This window comes from Nylanderia fulva, unplaced genomic scaffold (genome assembly GCF_048542155.1).
Source record: "Nylanderia fulva isolate GAGA-0341 unplaced genomic scaffold, ASM4854215v1 Scaffold33, whole genome shotgun sequence".
Lineage (NCBI taxonomy): Eukaryota > Metazoa > Arthropoda > Insecta > Hymenoptera > Formicidae > Nylanderia > Nylanderia fulva.
In genome coordinates this window covers 372,008-389,686 of record NW_028190400.1, presented here as the reverse complement: position 1 = coordinate 389,686, position 17,679 = coordinate 372,008, and the positions used below count along the sequence as shown (strand labels likewise).

The 17,679-nt window shown below is 36.6% G+C and overlaps 2 protein-coding genes across 3 annotated transcripts in view; one reads left to right on the top strand and one right to left on the bottom strand.

Annotated features, from left to right (window-relative positions):
- LOC114938827 (uncharacterized) overlaps nucleotides 1-9,133 on the bottom strand; it is a 41,686-nt gene extending 32,553 nt beyond the window's left edge. Inside the window, exon 1 of one of the 2 annotated variants that reach the window (XM_029312945.2) lies at nucleotides 8,684-9,133. In XM_029312945.2, the coding sequence (XP_029168778.2) occupies nucleotides 8,684-8,715 (32 nt within the window). In that variant the 5' untranslated portion in view covers nucleotides 8,716-9,133. The other variant, XM_029312943.2, reaches the window with a different exon arrangement.
- A 2,982-nt stretch (nucleotides 9,134-12,115) lies between these two features.
- The window catches only part of Kdm3 (Lysine demethylase 3), a 315,578-nt gene continuing 310,014 nt past the window's right edge, over nucleotides 12,116-17,679 (top strand). The window contains 1 exon segment of the mRNA XM_085484998.1: nucleotides 12,116-12,372. Coding sequence (XP_085341124.1) covers nucleotides 12,217-12,372 — 156 coding nt within the window. The 5' untranslated portion in view covers nucleotides 12,116-12,216.

Below are 17,679 nucleotides of genomic sequence, written 5' to 3'. Positions count from 1 at the left end.
TCTATCAGGAACTCTAGATCTCGTCGAAAACTATCGAAATACATGAATAAAAAATTTTTTTTGCATAAGTGTCGTGCTACGGGAAGTTAGCACGACATTTTTAAAAAATTCGTTTTTTGACCTTAAATTGACAGAACTATTTGCGAAACCTATCAGGAACTCTAGAACTCTTAAAAGTGCTACTAGAACTCATATGTTTTTTTTGAAAATCGAAAAAAGCCGTGCCAACTTCACAGAGTCCGCAATCGGAGTGCTTGCATTCGAATCAGTCTTTACAATCCGGACAGTCCGCGCACAGGTACGTTCCACCTCCATCGATAAATATTGCAGAGCAAACCGTTGTATCTATCCTTTTGTCACGCTCTCGCGAAACGTGCGTTCTCGCCGAGGAAAGGAAATCCCGAAGGGGTATATCTCGACGGTCTCGAATGCTCGGCGTTCGAATCTTCGCGAGATCTTCCTTTTTCTTCTATACCCGTCTGCCCACGCGCTCGAACTACCACCCATCCGCGAAAGAGATAAAAGGACGAGTAGACGAAGGAGCAAAGAGAGAGAGAGAGAGAGAGAGAGAGAGAGAGAGAGAGAGAGAGAGAGAGAGAGAGAGAGAGAGAGAGAGAGAGAGAGAGAGAGAGAGAGAAAGATCTGGGCTGAACGAAGGAGCAAAAAAAAGAGCCAAGATCGGAGAAGGAGAGAAAGCGTGATATATGGAGAAAGAGATGGTTTGTGTGTGTATGTTTGTTTGTTTGTGTGAGGGAGAACATCGCGCGGCGATATCAGGACGTAGAGTTTCGGGGTACGCCCAAAGGGTCATCACCCTTTCGTGGCAACCCTTCCACCCCCCCTCTCACTTGTGTGCATGCCGTCCTTCTATTTCCTCCGTTCCTCCCTTTTCGTCTTCTCTTTCGCTGGACTGGTCCCCACTCCATCTTCTTCATGCTCTAACAGTGCACCCCCGTGTGACGTGCACTTTTACTCCCTGGCGCGTCTCCAGGGACGAAGAAATACGATTCGCCCCGCGAGAAAATGGCGTAATTATATACGAGAGCGGAAAGGAGAGGAAGAACGCGTAAATCACGACGGCGAGGAAGCAACGGGGCGTGCAAAGACTTCGGCGAGGAGTCTCGCATTCCGCCGAAAACACGGTTCGAAAAAGGGTTCCGAGAGCCTCTTCTCTTTCCTACCACGGAATCAGGGAAGGATGAAAACTTTGAGGAGGCTAAGGGCGCTGTGTTCTCCCTCGCGATATCTCTACTCTCTAGGGGGAGTTATTCTCCGTTTGTCTTGTTAGAGTCACTTTTATGTACTTCCATAGAAACAGGAGCGAATCTTTAATTTTTAAATCAGGAATATATCCGGTCTCGAGTCTTGTTATGTAAGCTTTTTTCTTCCTTCAGTCGTTCCATTTTCTCATAATCGTACAAGAGCATAGCTGCGTCACGGACTACTATATTTGTGGTTCAATATCCTCCTCATTATGATGGCGTCACTTCAGAAGGGAGTCGCTCGCGTGATTCGCTTCTTGATAACGTGACTGACAGCCGATGAAGATTCAAGCTTCGCGGATCATACAATAATGATACGGGTACAATGAGCTCGACACGATGTCGCCGTCTTTCATAAAACGCTTGATGCATAACGTCGCATACAAGTTTCAAATTATTTAAGTAATACAATAAAATAAAAACAAAATTGGGAAACTAAATGTGTAATAGGAAATATACTAAATAATAATATAATGCCAGAATGCATTATTTATATAGACATGCAGTAATTGATTGCTTATATATGCATTGCAAATAAAATTTTAGTTTAATAAATATTATTCAAAAAAGAATATGCAAGCCATACAAAAAAAGAGAGAGATGCGAAAGTTTCTTGAGATTTAAAAAGTTAAAGTAAGATAGACTTAATGTAATTATACGCAAGATTATTACTAGACCTTCAAACCATGACATATTTTTCATTAAATTGGAACAAGAAAATCGAGATGCAAATCACAACGTAATCTCGGGATCCTTAACGTTGATGAAGTTCCCGCGAATAATTGCTTCTTCGGTCATTGCGATAATGATGATAAAATATGCTACGGGATACATGAATGGATTTTAATATTAATCTATGACCGTTAATGACGGGCTGCACGTCGTGAGATGTTAACATAAAGTTGTAAACCGCTTCGCGTACCACTTTATTTTTTTTATTATCGTAAATTTACATCTGTACTTATAGATTGGTCGTTCAAACGTGTAATTATAAATCTGCGTAACGGAACAATCAATATGCACGAGTCTTCCGGCATATTGATAGCTAAATGCTGTCATGATGAGAAAATTTATAATTGTAAAGCGCTAGATTAGTAAAAGTCCGTAATTATTTTTGATTATTTTCATAGAAGCATATATGTATGTTACGTATAAAATTTTATTCGATTGAAATATATATCATTTATTTTGTCGTGACTTATGAAGAAATAGTTTCCTAAATTATTTTTAAATTAATAAATGTTTCATCAATTTTCTATTTTCTACATTTTTTAAATTCTATTTATATTGTTTTTCTTGTAGATCTTATTTATAATTAACGCATGTCTCCGATTTGTTTTTTTGTCGAGAGTATATACACACAAACTGTTTGCATAGATAAATAAAACTTTTCCCGTTTGCTACTGGAAAGACCGCCATAATTAAGAAGACGACAAAGTCCCACTGAATTTTCCTTCTTATTTTCAGAGCGGAAGCTTGAGTTTTCGTATTCGACGTCGGAGACAACGGAAAAAAATTATGCGTCACGAGTGCCGGGGGACTCCTGCATCTCGTAATTAGCGAGCGGCGCATTCTCAATTATTCTAATGAGGGCAATGACGTCACGAGACTCCGCTCTGAGAATTCCGGAGTAGAATCGGCTAGGAATATTAATGCGCTGCATCAACACGATTTTTTCCCCTTCTCTCTCTCTCTCTCTCTCTCTCGTTCTCTTTTCTTCTTTTCCAACATTGTTGCGAGAGAAGCCTTTAAATATCTGAGACCTTTTCACGTGGATTTCCCTTCGCCGTGAGAGCGCAACAAAAAAAGAAAACCTGACCAGTTGTACGACGATACAATTGTGTTTAGAATGTAGAGATTCCTGATACAAACACATGCGCGCGCGTGCATGTGATTATGTTTTTGCGTATCACGATATGTGGGTATCCACGCGACTTGAAAAGTCGCCGCATGGCCGGATGCAGCGCGTGAGGTAATAACGCGGTCGTTATTCTTGATATGCAAAGTGGAAATAAACGTAGAATGCGGGTTATGAGATCAACGATGTCCAGCGAGCATGGAATTTACGAGCGAAAATCATAAATTATGTATAATGTAGTTTAGTTTTAGTTTAGTGATATAATAGTCTCGCTTATCTTTTATATATTGTGCGTTTTTATTTTTTCGCACATTCATAATTCCTACAATTGTTATTATTATATTAATCCCACGAGTTTGGAAATTTTAAAACATTACACGAACAGCATACAAGAGCTATTTTATGCACAATCCACTAAAGCAAAATATCATAACAATTACATTTCTCTATATTAATAATTATTTTGACTAAATATATCTTGGTTCTAATAAATATTTAATAATTCGCGATATTTTATTAAATTTTAATAAATAATGATCTTTTTCAGAATAAATTAAACATATTCCAATATGAAACAAAACTTTTATTTAAATATCTTTATAATATTGATTTCATTAAATAATGCTTTGCTCTTTTCTGTAAAATTCGATTAATAACGATATACTGGAATACAATATGTTTAATAAAATTGTTTACATTGCAAGCTAATTAAAACTTTTAATATACATATATGTTATATATTTTCCGATAGTTTTAAAATAAAATTTTTGAATTTTACAAGTTTTTATAGAATTAAACTCTATATTTTATATATTTATATTTTATATTTTACATTTTATATCATTAAACTCGACAAAATAGATAAAATAAGATATATAACAAAATACTTATTGATTTTAGCGTTAATTATAGATATATAAACGAGAGTCGCATTTCCGCGATGTGGAAGAATTTTGCGCGGTCCGATGTAAATATATGCGACCCCTCAGTTATTTTGCTCTTGTCGACTCGACGAGAGGGATAGGACAAAACCGGAGGGAGAACTAAACAAGCTCCCGCCGCCCTTCACACGATGGTCGAGTAGACGTCGAGGGCGCTACGACGAGCTTGTGTGAGGGCGAGAAAGGTTAACGCGATCTCTCGTACAAGGGTGTACGGAATATTGATTTGCACCGGTGTTAGGAGTCTTCTAGTCCCGTAGGTGTACGTTCGAGAAAGGCAAACGCGAATGCACACACGTATAAAGTGTTACGACGTCATTGGAAATTATTTTAAACAGTTGTTATATTATTAATGAAAATCTCGCGAGAGAGATAGAGAAACGCTTGTGTCGCGAATTTTTAATTCGGAGCTTTTAAACATTTGTTCAAATGCTTTAATTATATCACTTACTTAATTAGCTTATTTCCATTACTTGTTTTTTTGAATACTTATATATATAATTCCTTACATGGTAATTGTAAGTTAAAAGCAAATTAAGACAAATGATATTTATAATCTATAAAATTCATTATGCACGCATATCTAAAATGAATTTCATATATAATATGAATCCTGTTTTAAAATCTCTGATTTCCATCATTTTTTTGTCATAATAAGACAAATTTTAATAAAAATTATCTATTGTGTTTAATATCTATATAATTCCATATTATATGTATAAGTTTAATATCAAGCCAGTCTCTCCTACATTGCTGCTATCGGAGCAACAAAATCCAGACTACTACAACAAATTAGCATATAACTAATTAATAAATGCGACGGTGGGGGACCTTAATTTTATGGGTTACTCAACTTGGGAGTTTCCGAAATTATGTACGATCTATCACGTTCTTTCAAAGAGAAATAAGTTTGTGCGTGTATGTTTGTGTGTGATATGTAAGATAAAATTAAAAATTTTTCGAGTTAAAGAATTCGATTAAAATAAAAATATTTTTATGCAAGTAATGAAGAAACTGTATACGGTTGCATATAAGCGCCCTTCGTATAACGACGATGGAGTACCACCCTCCTGTTGCCAACCGGGCATCGATCCAACGAACGACCAAGTTTCCTTGTACCTAGAAGCATCTCTCTCTCTCTCTCTCTCTCTCTCTCTCTCTCTCTCTCTCTCTCGATATGCTTGTTTTTTGTCGATGACTTTTTTCCGAAAGGATTCGCCAAAAGTATCAGAGGCGCGCGGAAAGAGTACGGGAATATAGAAACTATATTGCGAAAAGATCGACCATTATTGTTAGATGCAGATGTCGTACTCGATGTCGAGTGCTATTTCCGTGTCGATCGAACTGCGCGCTTTCTATGCACAGAAGAGCAAGATGAGAAATTTAACCCTTTGAAATCCAATGGTTTCGGTTTGAAAATCTTTTAAAAGCCTCTATTTTATTGAAGCTCTATTGTAATTGAACTTTAAAAAAGTAATTTTGGAATAAAATTGTTCGGATTTTAAAGGATTAAAAGATATTCTTCAATCAAGTTCTTCAATATGTACTAACAAAAATCTAGTTCGCTTTACACATAGATAGAATATAAAAGCGTAGAAAATCTTTACAGAAGAAAAAAGAAAAATTTTATTTCAATGAAAATATTTAAATAAAATTAAAAGATTTTGATAAATTAAATTTTTTTAGAATTTTAACAGAATACAAATTTGTTTTTCTCAATTAATGTGAGCTTTAATGTAAATAATGAGCCTTTCTTTTTCTGAAGTTTGATTGTCAAGATATTTAAAGTCAAAATTAAACAGTTAAAACAAAAATCGACTGTTACTCGTGAATATATATTTTTGAAATATTCTGTATATATCCAAAAAGGCATGCTTTTAAATTTTCTATAAAGTCACCATAAAACGCGCATGCAAATATAGATGGCACGTAATGGAGTATGCACTAAAGGAAATGTATACATAGTGGCGTTGTGGAATAGCAGAAACGCATTTGGTAAACCGAATACACTTACGAAACACTTTTTATATTTTACTCGAGAATCCCTCTTCTATATATACAAGAATATATTACGCGTAAAAGTATTGGTGAATTTTCAATTTTAAAATTATATATATCTATATTAATGTATACGTATGTACAACAGAGAGAATTTTCTCTTAGAATTCACCCTGAAAATCTTGCATCGTGGAACAATATGATATTGGAAGAATTTTATATGAGTTTCTATGATTAATATTTATCACAACAAAAATATTAATATCTCCCACAATAAGATATAAAATATATTCTATTAATTTTACTATGTACGTATTAATATTTTCTATTGTGGTAAATATTTTTTAATCAGAGAAACTTATAAAATTCTTCCAATATCATATTGTCTCACGATTATCATGATTTTCAGAGTAAATTCTAAGAAAATTCTCTCCATGTATTAATATGTATTAATAATATACGTACCTATTAATATTGTAAACCGAACTGCGATTTTTATTTCTTTTTGTAGTATTTGCTACATTTTGGATTTAACCAAAAGTAAAAATTAAAATATGATTTAGCAGAGTTTTATCATTAATACTGACAATGAGATTTATAATATTTATGGACATTTATTTCTTCGTATATCAATGTTTGAAAGATTTCATACAACTTTTCTTTGGTTTTCTGTGTCGTGCAAAAAATTCCGCGATTCCTCGGCCGCTTGATTTACCTTGTACCAGATCTCGGAATGGCGTTTCTCCATTGCGTTCTAATTTATTATCAAGTGCAGCGTGCGGCCGTGAGTCACATGACAAGCCGGGGACGAGAGATCGGGGCGGACGTTTCACGCACATTGTCGCACGAGCGGGGACATGCGTGAGTGTGCGAGCGCACTCGGACAACACCGTAAACAAAACGTGCCTCTTAGCGAGGGAGAGCGAAGAGTGCAATGACCTGCGCTATTGTGTGACGTAGCTTTCGAGTCAGCTGACGCCGCGGGACGCATCGTTTGCTTATCGCGCGCGCGATTGCTTTGACATTTCATTCGCTCCAACGATCACCTTATTATATTATTTTCCAATTATAAAAGAACGTCAATGTTCTTAAACATCTCGTCGTGTATGCGTCACGCGAAAAATATATCTTAAATATTGAAATCATTTCGAACTGATGTAAAAAATTAAGTAAGATTTTCGCTCTATATACATATAGAAGATTCTAACAAATTTTAGGCACGATCAATAATTTAAAAATCATTGGGCTCTTTTATATTTTCCATATAAAAAAAGCATCGTTAATGTTCATTTCTCCGATAGAAAGTATTTTGGCATGTGAGATTAATAAATGTGTATAATAATAAATTAAAATTTATATCAATTTGTTTCAAGTTGCTAATATTACTATGAACAATAGTATATAATTCTTATACAGCCTGTTATTTACAGATCATTATTTATCTTATCTGTATATTTTTTTATCCAAAATATAAGAGAATATATATTATATCATTTTTTTTAATTCACTGACATGTGGAAATGTAAAAAGAACGTGAGAAAACTATCACGTTTCTGCGCAAATATTTATATACCTAATATTAACATCAAATAATGCTTCTAATAAAAATACTTAATAAGACATATTCGTCATTGCGCATTCGCTGCTCCGATTTTCGCAAGCAAATGTAATATACCGATAATCGCGCTTGAAGTTTTGTAACATCTGCATATATTTTGACATAGTGACGTTGGGTCAGGTTAGGTTCTTACGTCCTCACCACAACAGATTGTTGCAAAACTAACGCTCGCTTTCACTCTGACGCTGACTCAACTAGCCGCATTAATTAGGAATTACGATTTTATCATCACTCGCGCGAGAGACCCTTATCTCTTCCGCGTTATATCATCGCTTGTTCTCGTCGCGTTAACCGATTCTCTACTGCGCATTGATTCGAAAATGTCAGTGACATTGATTTATCCTACCTTTACTCCGGATCCGGTCGACGTCCTTCCTCTTCTGCCCCTCCTTCTTTTCGTGGATTTAAACTTCTCCGGCGATACTCCTCTTGCGACACTCCTTGGTATCCACCGCGAAGATTCCGCTGTATCAAGGATCCCACCAAACATGGAAATGCCTCTCTTCAATATCTGGACGCGATGACACAATCTTCCACCATGGATGAGAGAGAGAGAGAGAGAGAGTGAGAAAGAGAGAAAATTCACTGATGATCGTTCAACGACAAAACCGATCGTATCGTCTCGTCAAGCGATGCGTCAAATTCCAGTCTTCGTCTTTTGTTCTCTTTGTCATGACAGCGAACTGTCGGGATCGAGCGGTAAGAGAGCGAGAGGGACAGATATACAAAGAACGTATATATGCGCGGTATCTATAGAGACGGACCACCGATCGAGCGAACGGCCGAAACGCAGCAGGCGACGAGAAAATCACTAGACGCGAAAATCCAATGGAACATCTCGCATCTCGACGACACGTGTAGAGCCGCCGTGCGAGTAAAAATAAACCGCACCGGATTTTCTCCGGACGGCGAACGATGGCGATGGCCCGGGGTCGCATAGTCGACCCAAGTCGGCACACAAAGCACTCTTTTACGGCGATACCGGACGTCGGGATCGTATACTCACATTACGAGACGCGAGACGATGGACGATATCATATTAACGGGTTCTTGCGGCTCGGCGGAACGCGCGCGAACGGCTAGAAACGAACGACTAAATGCGGACGGCCGTCTGTAGCACCGCTGCTCACAGGTCAGCCATGTTGGACTGGCAGCTGGCTGCCTGCTACTGCGCGTGTGACGTCACGGCGTGTTTTCATCACGTGACACGTCAGCCCCGTATACCTCGGCGGGTTCAACAGACACAATAATCGACGATCATTTATTGTTAGTCTATTTTTGCTTCAGAAATATTAGATCTAATTCATCCGATTTGTTTGTCCATCTTTTCTATATGACGTTTGCGTTAATCGAATGAAGGAAGCTAATGTAGATTTTTTTCATTTCAATTTAATATTTTTTATCTTTTGAATTTGAACTTTCGAGCCTGCATCGAAATTCAGAGCCAACTATGTTTCGATATATCGAATATTCGATATAATATTATTGAGTTATATTCGAATATTTTTTTGCAACATAATTTATGTCATTGTTAATTAACTATTACAGTTTCTCAAAGTTCAATATTATAATGAATAAACATCTTGAAAAAAAAAAAAACAAGCAAGTAAAAAAAGTTATTTTTAACGAATAAAAAAGTTGAAAACTGTTGAAAAAGCTTTAATAACGTGGAAGCATTATAAATTTCTTTAAGCTATTATTAAATTTCATCGACACGCTGTATTACAACGTTATATTAATTAGGGCATTTTATATTATGCAATGCATTTTACTAGAGGTTTTTCTTAAACGTTTCACCGATTTTAAAAATTGCAACCATAAAACGTCTTCCGGCAATCCGTTAAGCGCGTAAACACACAAATTTTCCGGTCACAAGAGAGAAAAGAAAATGAAAACTAAAAACTAGGATAAGAAAACAGAAAAAGAGAGAAAAATAACAGGGAAATTCCATCGGCAAAAACGTCTTCTGGTTCACCGCGAGACTGCAAACAAACACAAATCCTGTAGTGAAAAAGGAGGAAATGTCGACTAGAAATCTTAATAATTATACGTAAAGCTTCCTATACCGGAACATAAAAAAAAGGTTTTTAGTGTCCACATCTTTTCATAAATTTTTCACCGAAGAAGAAGAAGAATAATATCAAAATAAAGTAATGAAAAATTTGATTTATATCACGAATATATTCCGTATATTAATAACGTATAAATCAAAAGCTTAGAAAATTAAAAATTATTTCATCAAATGATTAAACTTTGCCAATAAAAATAATAGGTATACACATTTCAGTTAAAGATAAGTATAAAAATTTTGAAAAATTTGTGTAAAAAAAACAAATAATAAGATATTTCTCTCCTTAATTTCTTCAATTACAATGCTCGAATGAGATTATATCAGCAGCTCAAACATCTCAATATCATAAATAATCGCACTGCACGCGTAAATAAAGAGGAAGACAGCGTTATTACATTTGCAAATCGGAATTTTGGAATGTAACCGCAGAGCAACTCTATAATGGAATTGAAAGTTGCGACGTTTAAATATCGCGCGCGATTACATCGGAACGTTTATAACGCAGATATAATTAATACCGTAATCACACCTATATTTATATTAGGGTTATATTATGATAACTATATTTTGTAATATGAGAACACAGTGTAAGAATCACTCTTATCACATAGAAATTACAACTTTGTTATTGCAAGAATAAAATATCAATCAAATAAATGAGGCGATCTTTATCCATTGGACACTTACATTATTAATTGTAAGACACAACGAACGCTTTAAATATATGAAAAATCATTCGAAACAACCCTCTCCTTCTTTCTAATCAATTATTTCCGCGAACGAAAGACGAAAACTTGCATTTTCAGGGGAGAAATATTCGCTCATCCGTCTAACAATGAGAAAGAAGAAAGAAAAAAATAAACAAAAAACGTTGGAAAAACCCAGGGGTTATATGCGGCGTATGTACGTCGATAAGTGAGTAGAACGCGAATATGCGTGTCGCACACGCAGTGGGAGAAGGTAGAAGCAACAACGATTCCCTCCTAGCCCCTCGCATCTTCTTCCATACAACGACTCCGTCTCTCTCTCTCTCTCGCCACCCGCGCGTGCAAGACCGCACTCGCACGCGTCTCGCAGTCGGTACTACGAGCTTAAAGTATCCTACCTTCGTGACAGTCTCGTGCACGACGGATAGCGGCGAAGTGAGGCGCGAGACGCTCCACGCGGAGTGGGGTGAAGTGAGGTGCCGTGAAAAAAGGAGGGGAGAGAGAGCGCGCGCTCGCTCGGCTGGCGAAGAGCGGGGGTGGGGGAAGCGCGCCGGCGGCGGGAGAAGGCGCGATAGAGAGTAGGGTGGGAGAAGGCGCGCGCGCGAGACGGGGGAATGTACGGGCCACGGGAAGGAGCTGTGCCTCCCTGCCGTTCGCCCGCAGTGCGCGCTACGCGATATCACCGGACGGTCATGTGTGTGTCACTCTCACGTTCACATTGGTACCGTTTTCGCAGTCCTTGTTGCTTACCGCCGTCGCGTAGTGTATGATGTCAAATAGTGTTACACCTGTGCGTTCCGGAAGTTGAAAGTGCGCTCCGGTTCGAGAGTTGCCTCTGTTCGCGGAGACGTCAAGCGAGAGAGTGATACTTGCTCCGTTATTCTTTCTTCCTTTCTCTCTCTCTCTCTCTCTCTCTCTCTCTCTCTCTCTCTCTCTCTCTCTCTCTCTCTCTCTCTCTGTTTCTTGTCACATCGGTCTCGGAGCGATCGCGCGCATATACCAGAATATTATTGTACCCCGAAAAGAAACAAAAATGCGCGCGCACAGTCGGTGGCGTGGAGAAGAATCGCCGTAGAGCGGAGAGAAAACATCGTGAAGTAAGACGCGAACGGCGAAAATCGCGCCGGACAGAGGTGGGAGAGAGGTATACGTACGCTTGAAGTCGTGCGCGAACGAGTCTCGTGTTCGAGTCTGTTTTCACGTCGAAAGAGAGGAGTCTCTCGCGAGCGCGCGCGCGCACGCGAATCCACCGAACGCAAAAGAGAAATAAGGAGTGGCTGTGTGGAATAAAGTGTCCGTGTGTGTGTTGGTAAAGGAAGAGAGAGAGAGAGAGCCGTCGCCTCATGGCTCTGTTGTTTAATGGCCCTTCGTGATCGCGCGCGGCAGGAAGAAGAGATTGGCCGCGGAGCGGTGGTGCTTTGTGCCGTCGAGGAATAGTGATCGTTTGTGACAGTGTCGCCTTCGTCCCCTCCCCCCGTGTTGCGCGGTTGTTGTTTTTTGGGGGCGAGGCACGCTCCTCGGAGGAAAAACCGGGTCGGCGACAGGGGGGCCGGGGGAACGCGAGAAAGAGAGTGAGATCGAGCCAGTCAGCGAGAGAGAGAAGACGGAGCGGGAACACACAGTGGGGGTGGGAGACACAAGGGGCGCCTACTCTCGGGGGGGGGAGGGGAGGGGGACGTGCGAGGAAAAGGGTGACCGGCGGATCCGGCTGTGGCGATCCGAAGTCGCGGATTCGGCACGCCGCGGTGTACCGATCGTAATATGGCGTACAAGTTTCGCGAGGAGATCGTGGGAAAGAGGTTTCTCTCGGTGAGTGGTTTCACCAAGCTGAAGGTGAATAAAATTAGTGAGTGGGGTTGGCGTGCGGGGGTGATACGTGCTGCCAGTCACAGGGATAACGGCTGTCATGATCTTCAGGTGAGTGGCCATACGTTTTTAGGAAACGATTGTAAATGATCCTAGATTCGCGGGTCGATGCGTGTAATACGATACATTTCTTCGTACATTTCTCGACCTGGCCTCGCGCCGCGCCGTTTGTGTTTACATCAGCGCGTGACCTTTCGTGCGTTGTGTATCCGAAGTACGTTCGCCGGCTCTCGACGATTATTCCACGAATCGCCTTACGCGATGACATGTTATTGTTACGAGATAAGGAATTCTCCGGTTTTTGATGGACAAACACGCGGACAAATATGTCGTGTTGTACTTTTTTTTTTTTTTTTTTTTTTTTTTGTGAAAACTTTCCCTTCTCTCTTTTATCCAAAATTATATTTTAGAATGATATAGTATCATCGTGTATCGAATTGCTTGTAATATTATATTGCGCTTTCGAACATGATACAATGATATACAACGATGTTTGGAATAAAGTTATCGTTGTTGCAGATGATTAGAGAGTAAATTGAGAATAATATTTACGAAATTTATATTGTTAATTGTGAATGCTTTTGGCTTTTGTGAAGAGATTCAAGTGGAATAATCATCGATTGTGCAACGCGGATACATTTTTCTAAGAATTATATGTATATTTGCGATATTAATATCGAAGCTTTTCTTGTTACTTCTGAGCAAGAGACATATATATATGAAATGAATAAATTGAAAAAAACACGTTCCTGTAAAGTAATCGGACAATGATAATTTGAAATGTATACTTATCTTTTTGAAATAATATAAATGTTTGCATATTTTTGAAAGGACATTCTTTTTGAATGTCACGTATTTATTTTAGATAATAAACATAAAATTGCTAAGTACGGTATACATATACAAATTTCTATATATCTTGAATTTATATTACCATAAAATTGCATATTTTATTCATATAATAGAATTGTATATTATATTCATGTATAATATTGCATATTATCATGCGTGACTATTTTTGATCTGCGAAGACGCAATTATTGGGGAATGGTTTTATTATTAAATCACAATGTCTACAAACAGCAAGTTTCTAATGACAATCACTGTTATCAATGTTTTAATCCAAAAAATATAATAGACCAATGTCAATTTAAAAATTAGATCAGAGATTTCGTTAATGTATTAAAATAAAATTCGTCGAAACGTTAAAAAAATTTCACGATTTACATAGATTGTACATACACATTTTTCTTTTAAATATTTCACACACAGACAGTCAGTTTATATTTATAAATTTTAAAGCTTGAACAAAAGAATTCATGCTCGAAGAATTCGCGGTTGTCGATTGATATAATTACGCAGGTTTAACTGTCAGGTCTCTTTTTTTTCCTTTTAAATCGAGTCACAACTATTTCAGTTTCCGAGGCATTGGCAACTTACGTATCGCCATTTACACACAGATACATATACATCCATGTCTGTACATGTATTCGACGTACGTGTTTCAAGTTACTTGGCTAGTGATATTTGCCAATTATACCCTGTAGCCAAAGGCCGCGGATTATTATGCCGGTCGAGCATAAAATCTCGGAAAATTTCGACCTTGTGGAAGCCAATTTTTCTATTGCTTTTACGACAAAATTCATTTCGAGCCGAATAATAAATCGCCCGTTCGAACAGTCATCATCACGGTTCTGTTACGCAACAAATCGAATTTCGAAACACTCAACACGTGCACGTAAAATTAATTCCAAGTATCACTTTGGTGACAGTACTTATCTCTTACGTAAAAGAAACAGTTGCCCTCAGATACTCATTAGCTAATGAAACAGTCATCTTGATGACGATAATATTAATTTATTTGTGTATTATTATAATAATTATCAGCATAATTAGCGAGATATTTTTACAAAAACAATTTTACAGAGACAGTAATTTGACACAGAGAAAGATTAGTTCGAGAACGTCGATACACTGAAAAAAAATTGTTAACTTGATTAAATCGTTCAACTAATTACTATTTTGTTAATTGAACATATAAAAGTATTTATTAAATTAAATACAACATATTAAATGTAATATAATGTGTTTTGACTTAAATACTTATATATATGTTCAATTAATAAAATAATAGATTGAATGATTTAATCAAGGTAGTAGATATTAAACTGACTACACTGGCTGTCTATTAGATTTGTTAAACTATATTTATTGACGTTTCGACCATACGGGCTGTGGTCCTTTTCAAAATTACAATAGAAGCATTCTAGAAATTAATGTACATGCAATCAGAATCAACATTTAAATTGAAAACGTGAAATGTAACAAATGAGACTTACAATGAGTTACTGCATATCGTTATTGACATTTAAAAGTACGCTCCGGTGAGACTTAACTTAAGATCGGATGGTAAATTAACTGCGTTTCACTTGTGTCATCTTGCCACGACTGAACACACTGTACTAACGAATAAACACGCCGAAAATTATGTCAAAGTTAAAAGTTAACAATATTTACATTCTCACTACATTGTGATGTACCATATGGCAAATTACTAAAATAAAATATAAAAAATATAAAAAATAAAATATAAAAAGTATAAGATAATAAAAAGATAAATAAATAAATAAATAGATATATTCGGTTCGCTTATGTCATCCTGCCTTAACATACCAATATTAAACTACTAATAATAGCTCCCAACAATGTATGTTAAAAATTTTTTACTTCAATTTCTAAACAAACTGTCATATATCGTACTAAAGCTTTCAGTGTCTTTCTGTAAATTGATAGTGGAATTCAATTTCTTGATAAAGTACATTTCGGCTATTTCTCTTTTTCTTCTATTGTTTTCTTTATGCAGAATTAAAGGATTCGACCAATCAAATTCATGTCCTTGATTAATTCTGTGCTCACTAACAACAGAAAAATTGCTCGCTGAATTTTTAATATTACGTCGGTGTTCGTTAATCCTAGTACTAAGATGTCTTTTTGTCTGCCATACATAATTAGAATCACAATTGTTACAATTAATACAATAGACTACGCCGGTTTGCTTATTAATATCTAAATTATCTTTCCCCGATTTTATTAAACAGTTCAGTTTTTTGGGGATGGTAAAAATTACGTTCAGGTTCTTTTTGTTTAGAAATCTATATATGTCATTAGTGAACCGATTACAATATGGAATGACGATGAAATTTTCCCTCGAAACATCCGTCGAATCTACTTTTATAATTTTTTTATCCTCATTGTTTATAGGTTGTGACAGCTTGTGGGTTCTATCATTGACATATTTATTAATGAGATTTTCCGGGAAGCAATTATTTTTCAAAATATTCTTTACAATTTTTAAATTAGAGTCATGAAACCGTTTATTAGATAAATTTATTGCATGGTCAACTAAATTGGTAATGGTGTTAATTTTATATTTCGTCGGATGATTAGAGAAAAAATTGATGTATCTTCCTGAGAATGTTGGTTTTCTGTACCAGTTAGTTATGAGCTTATTATCATCCCTGTGGACAATTGTATTCAAAAAGCTGAGTGAATTATTAGTTTCAATCTCATAAGTAAAAGTTAGTCTTGGGTGATAGCTATTAAACACCTCGCTCACCTCTAACAGTTTATCGCTAGGAAGGATCATGAATATGTCATCTACATATCTATAGAAACAAGATGTTTCGAATCCAAGCAAGGACAAACAATCTGTTTCAAGATCCTCCATCACCATATTTGCGAGTATGGGGGAGAGAGGTGAGCCCATTGGACTCCCGTAAATTTGTTCATAAGCTATCCCATTAAACATGAAACTAGTTGAACACAATATTGCATCAATCGCATGCCTGAACTGTTGAAAACTAAAATTAGTATGTCCCGATATCTCATTCCATCTCTTTTCTATACCTTTTATGACTAATTCCTTCGGAATATTAGTGTAGAGTGAAGAGACATCCAACGACACCATTATATCGGTTGACTCTATGGTTTTATTATTTATTGATTTGACGAACTCCCAACTGATTTAATCAAGTTAATAACTTTTCCTCAGCGTATTACGAAAAATATAACAAAATATTGTTAGATTTATATTAAAATATTTTAACATAATAAAGGAAATAAAAGAAAATTTCTCTGTATTTTTTGTCAGTATCAATTTGAGTATCTGAACATTTTATTTTGAAATGTTGTAATGCATTACGTGTATCATATGTTTGCGATTCGTCCATTAGCAATGCGTTTAATAAATATTCACGATTGACATTTTATTGATAATTTTCTGCAAAGTAACAATAAAGAGAAAGTATTTTGAGTGAATATTATAATAAATATTTGCAATTTCACGAAGAATCGTCTCTTCTCTAACGAATAATAAAAATTGTTAAAATTATTAGTCATCTATATATAGGTTCTAAATTTTAAAAAATAATGCAAGCTAATATCTAAGTAATTTAGATATATAATCTAAACGAAGATATAAATATAAATGGTTATTTCTTCTTACTTGTGTTACTATACTTTTATTTATTTTTTTTTATTTTAAAGGAATTAAAAAAAATTTTACAAATTAAAAAAATCCGCCTTATTAATATATAACCTTAATTACTAAAAATCCTTTACGCACATTATCCCACGGTTCAAATATTTCTTCCATAAACTACGTCATTTACCCAAGTCGAATGCGGTTGTCAGTCGATCGATCTTCGACACTCGGAGTTAATAATACCAGTATTTATTCGCGGGACTCATTAACGGGTCGCCCTGTTTCAACTATCCCTATAATAGTCCTCGCGGCGTCTGCGAATTTATCGCGGCGCCAAGGAACACCGGACGCTACCCGGAATGAATTTAGTTGACATCTGTTTAGTATTTGCCGGTTCGAAGGGTCAACGACTACAAACGCTATTAAATATTCCGGGGTCATCGTCGTGTGGACTCGCAGAGTCCGTTTTCCGGTTTTCTCGTTCCGAAAAATACTTCTGCGTTTCTCGACTCTTAGACGATTCTAGTGGTTAATGAGAACTCTGGCTTCGAAGTAAAAGTTAGAGCTGTTGCTTTTAATCCTAATGCTAATCTTGGCGCGAAAGGTACGAAATAAATAAAATAGTTTTTCTCGAAGGAAAAAAATTTCCCTCCCTCCCTCTCTCTCTCTCTCTCTAGTCTCTCTCTCTCTCTCTCTCTCTCTCTGCCTTTGTATGTATGTCGATAGTGTCGATGATAAAGAGAAGCACCTTGAAGTATTGACAAGTCGTTGAAATATCGAACGCGGAGAAAATAGGTGTTTTATCGATAAGGGCGTACTGGTATGAGACTCGCGCGCTCGTCACCTTGAAACTTTTCTATGCTAACTTTAGACGT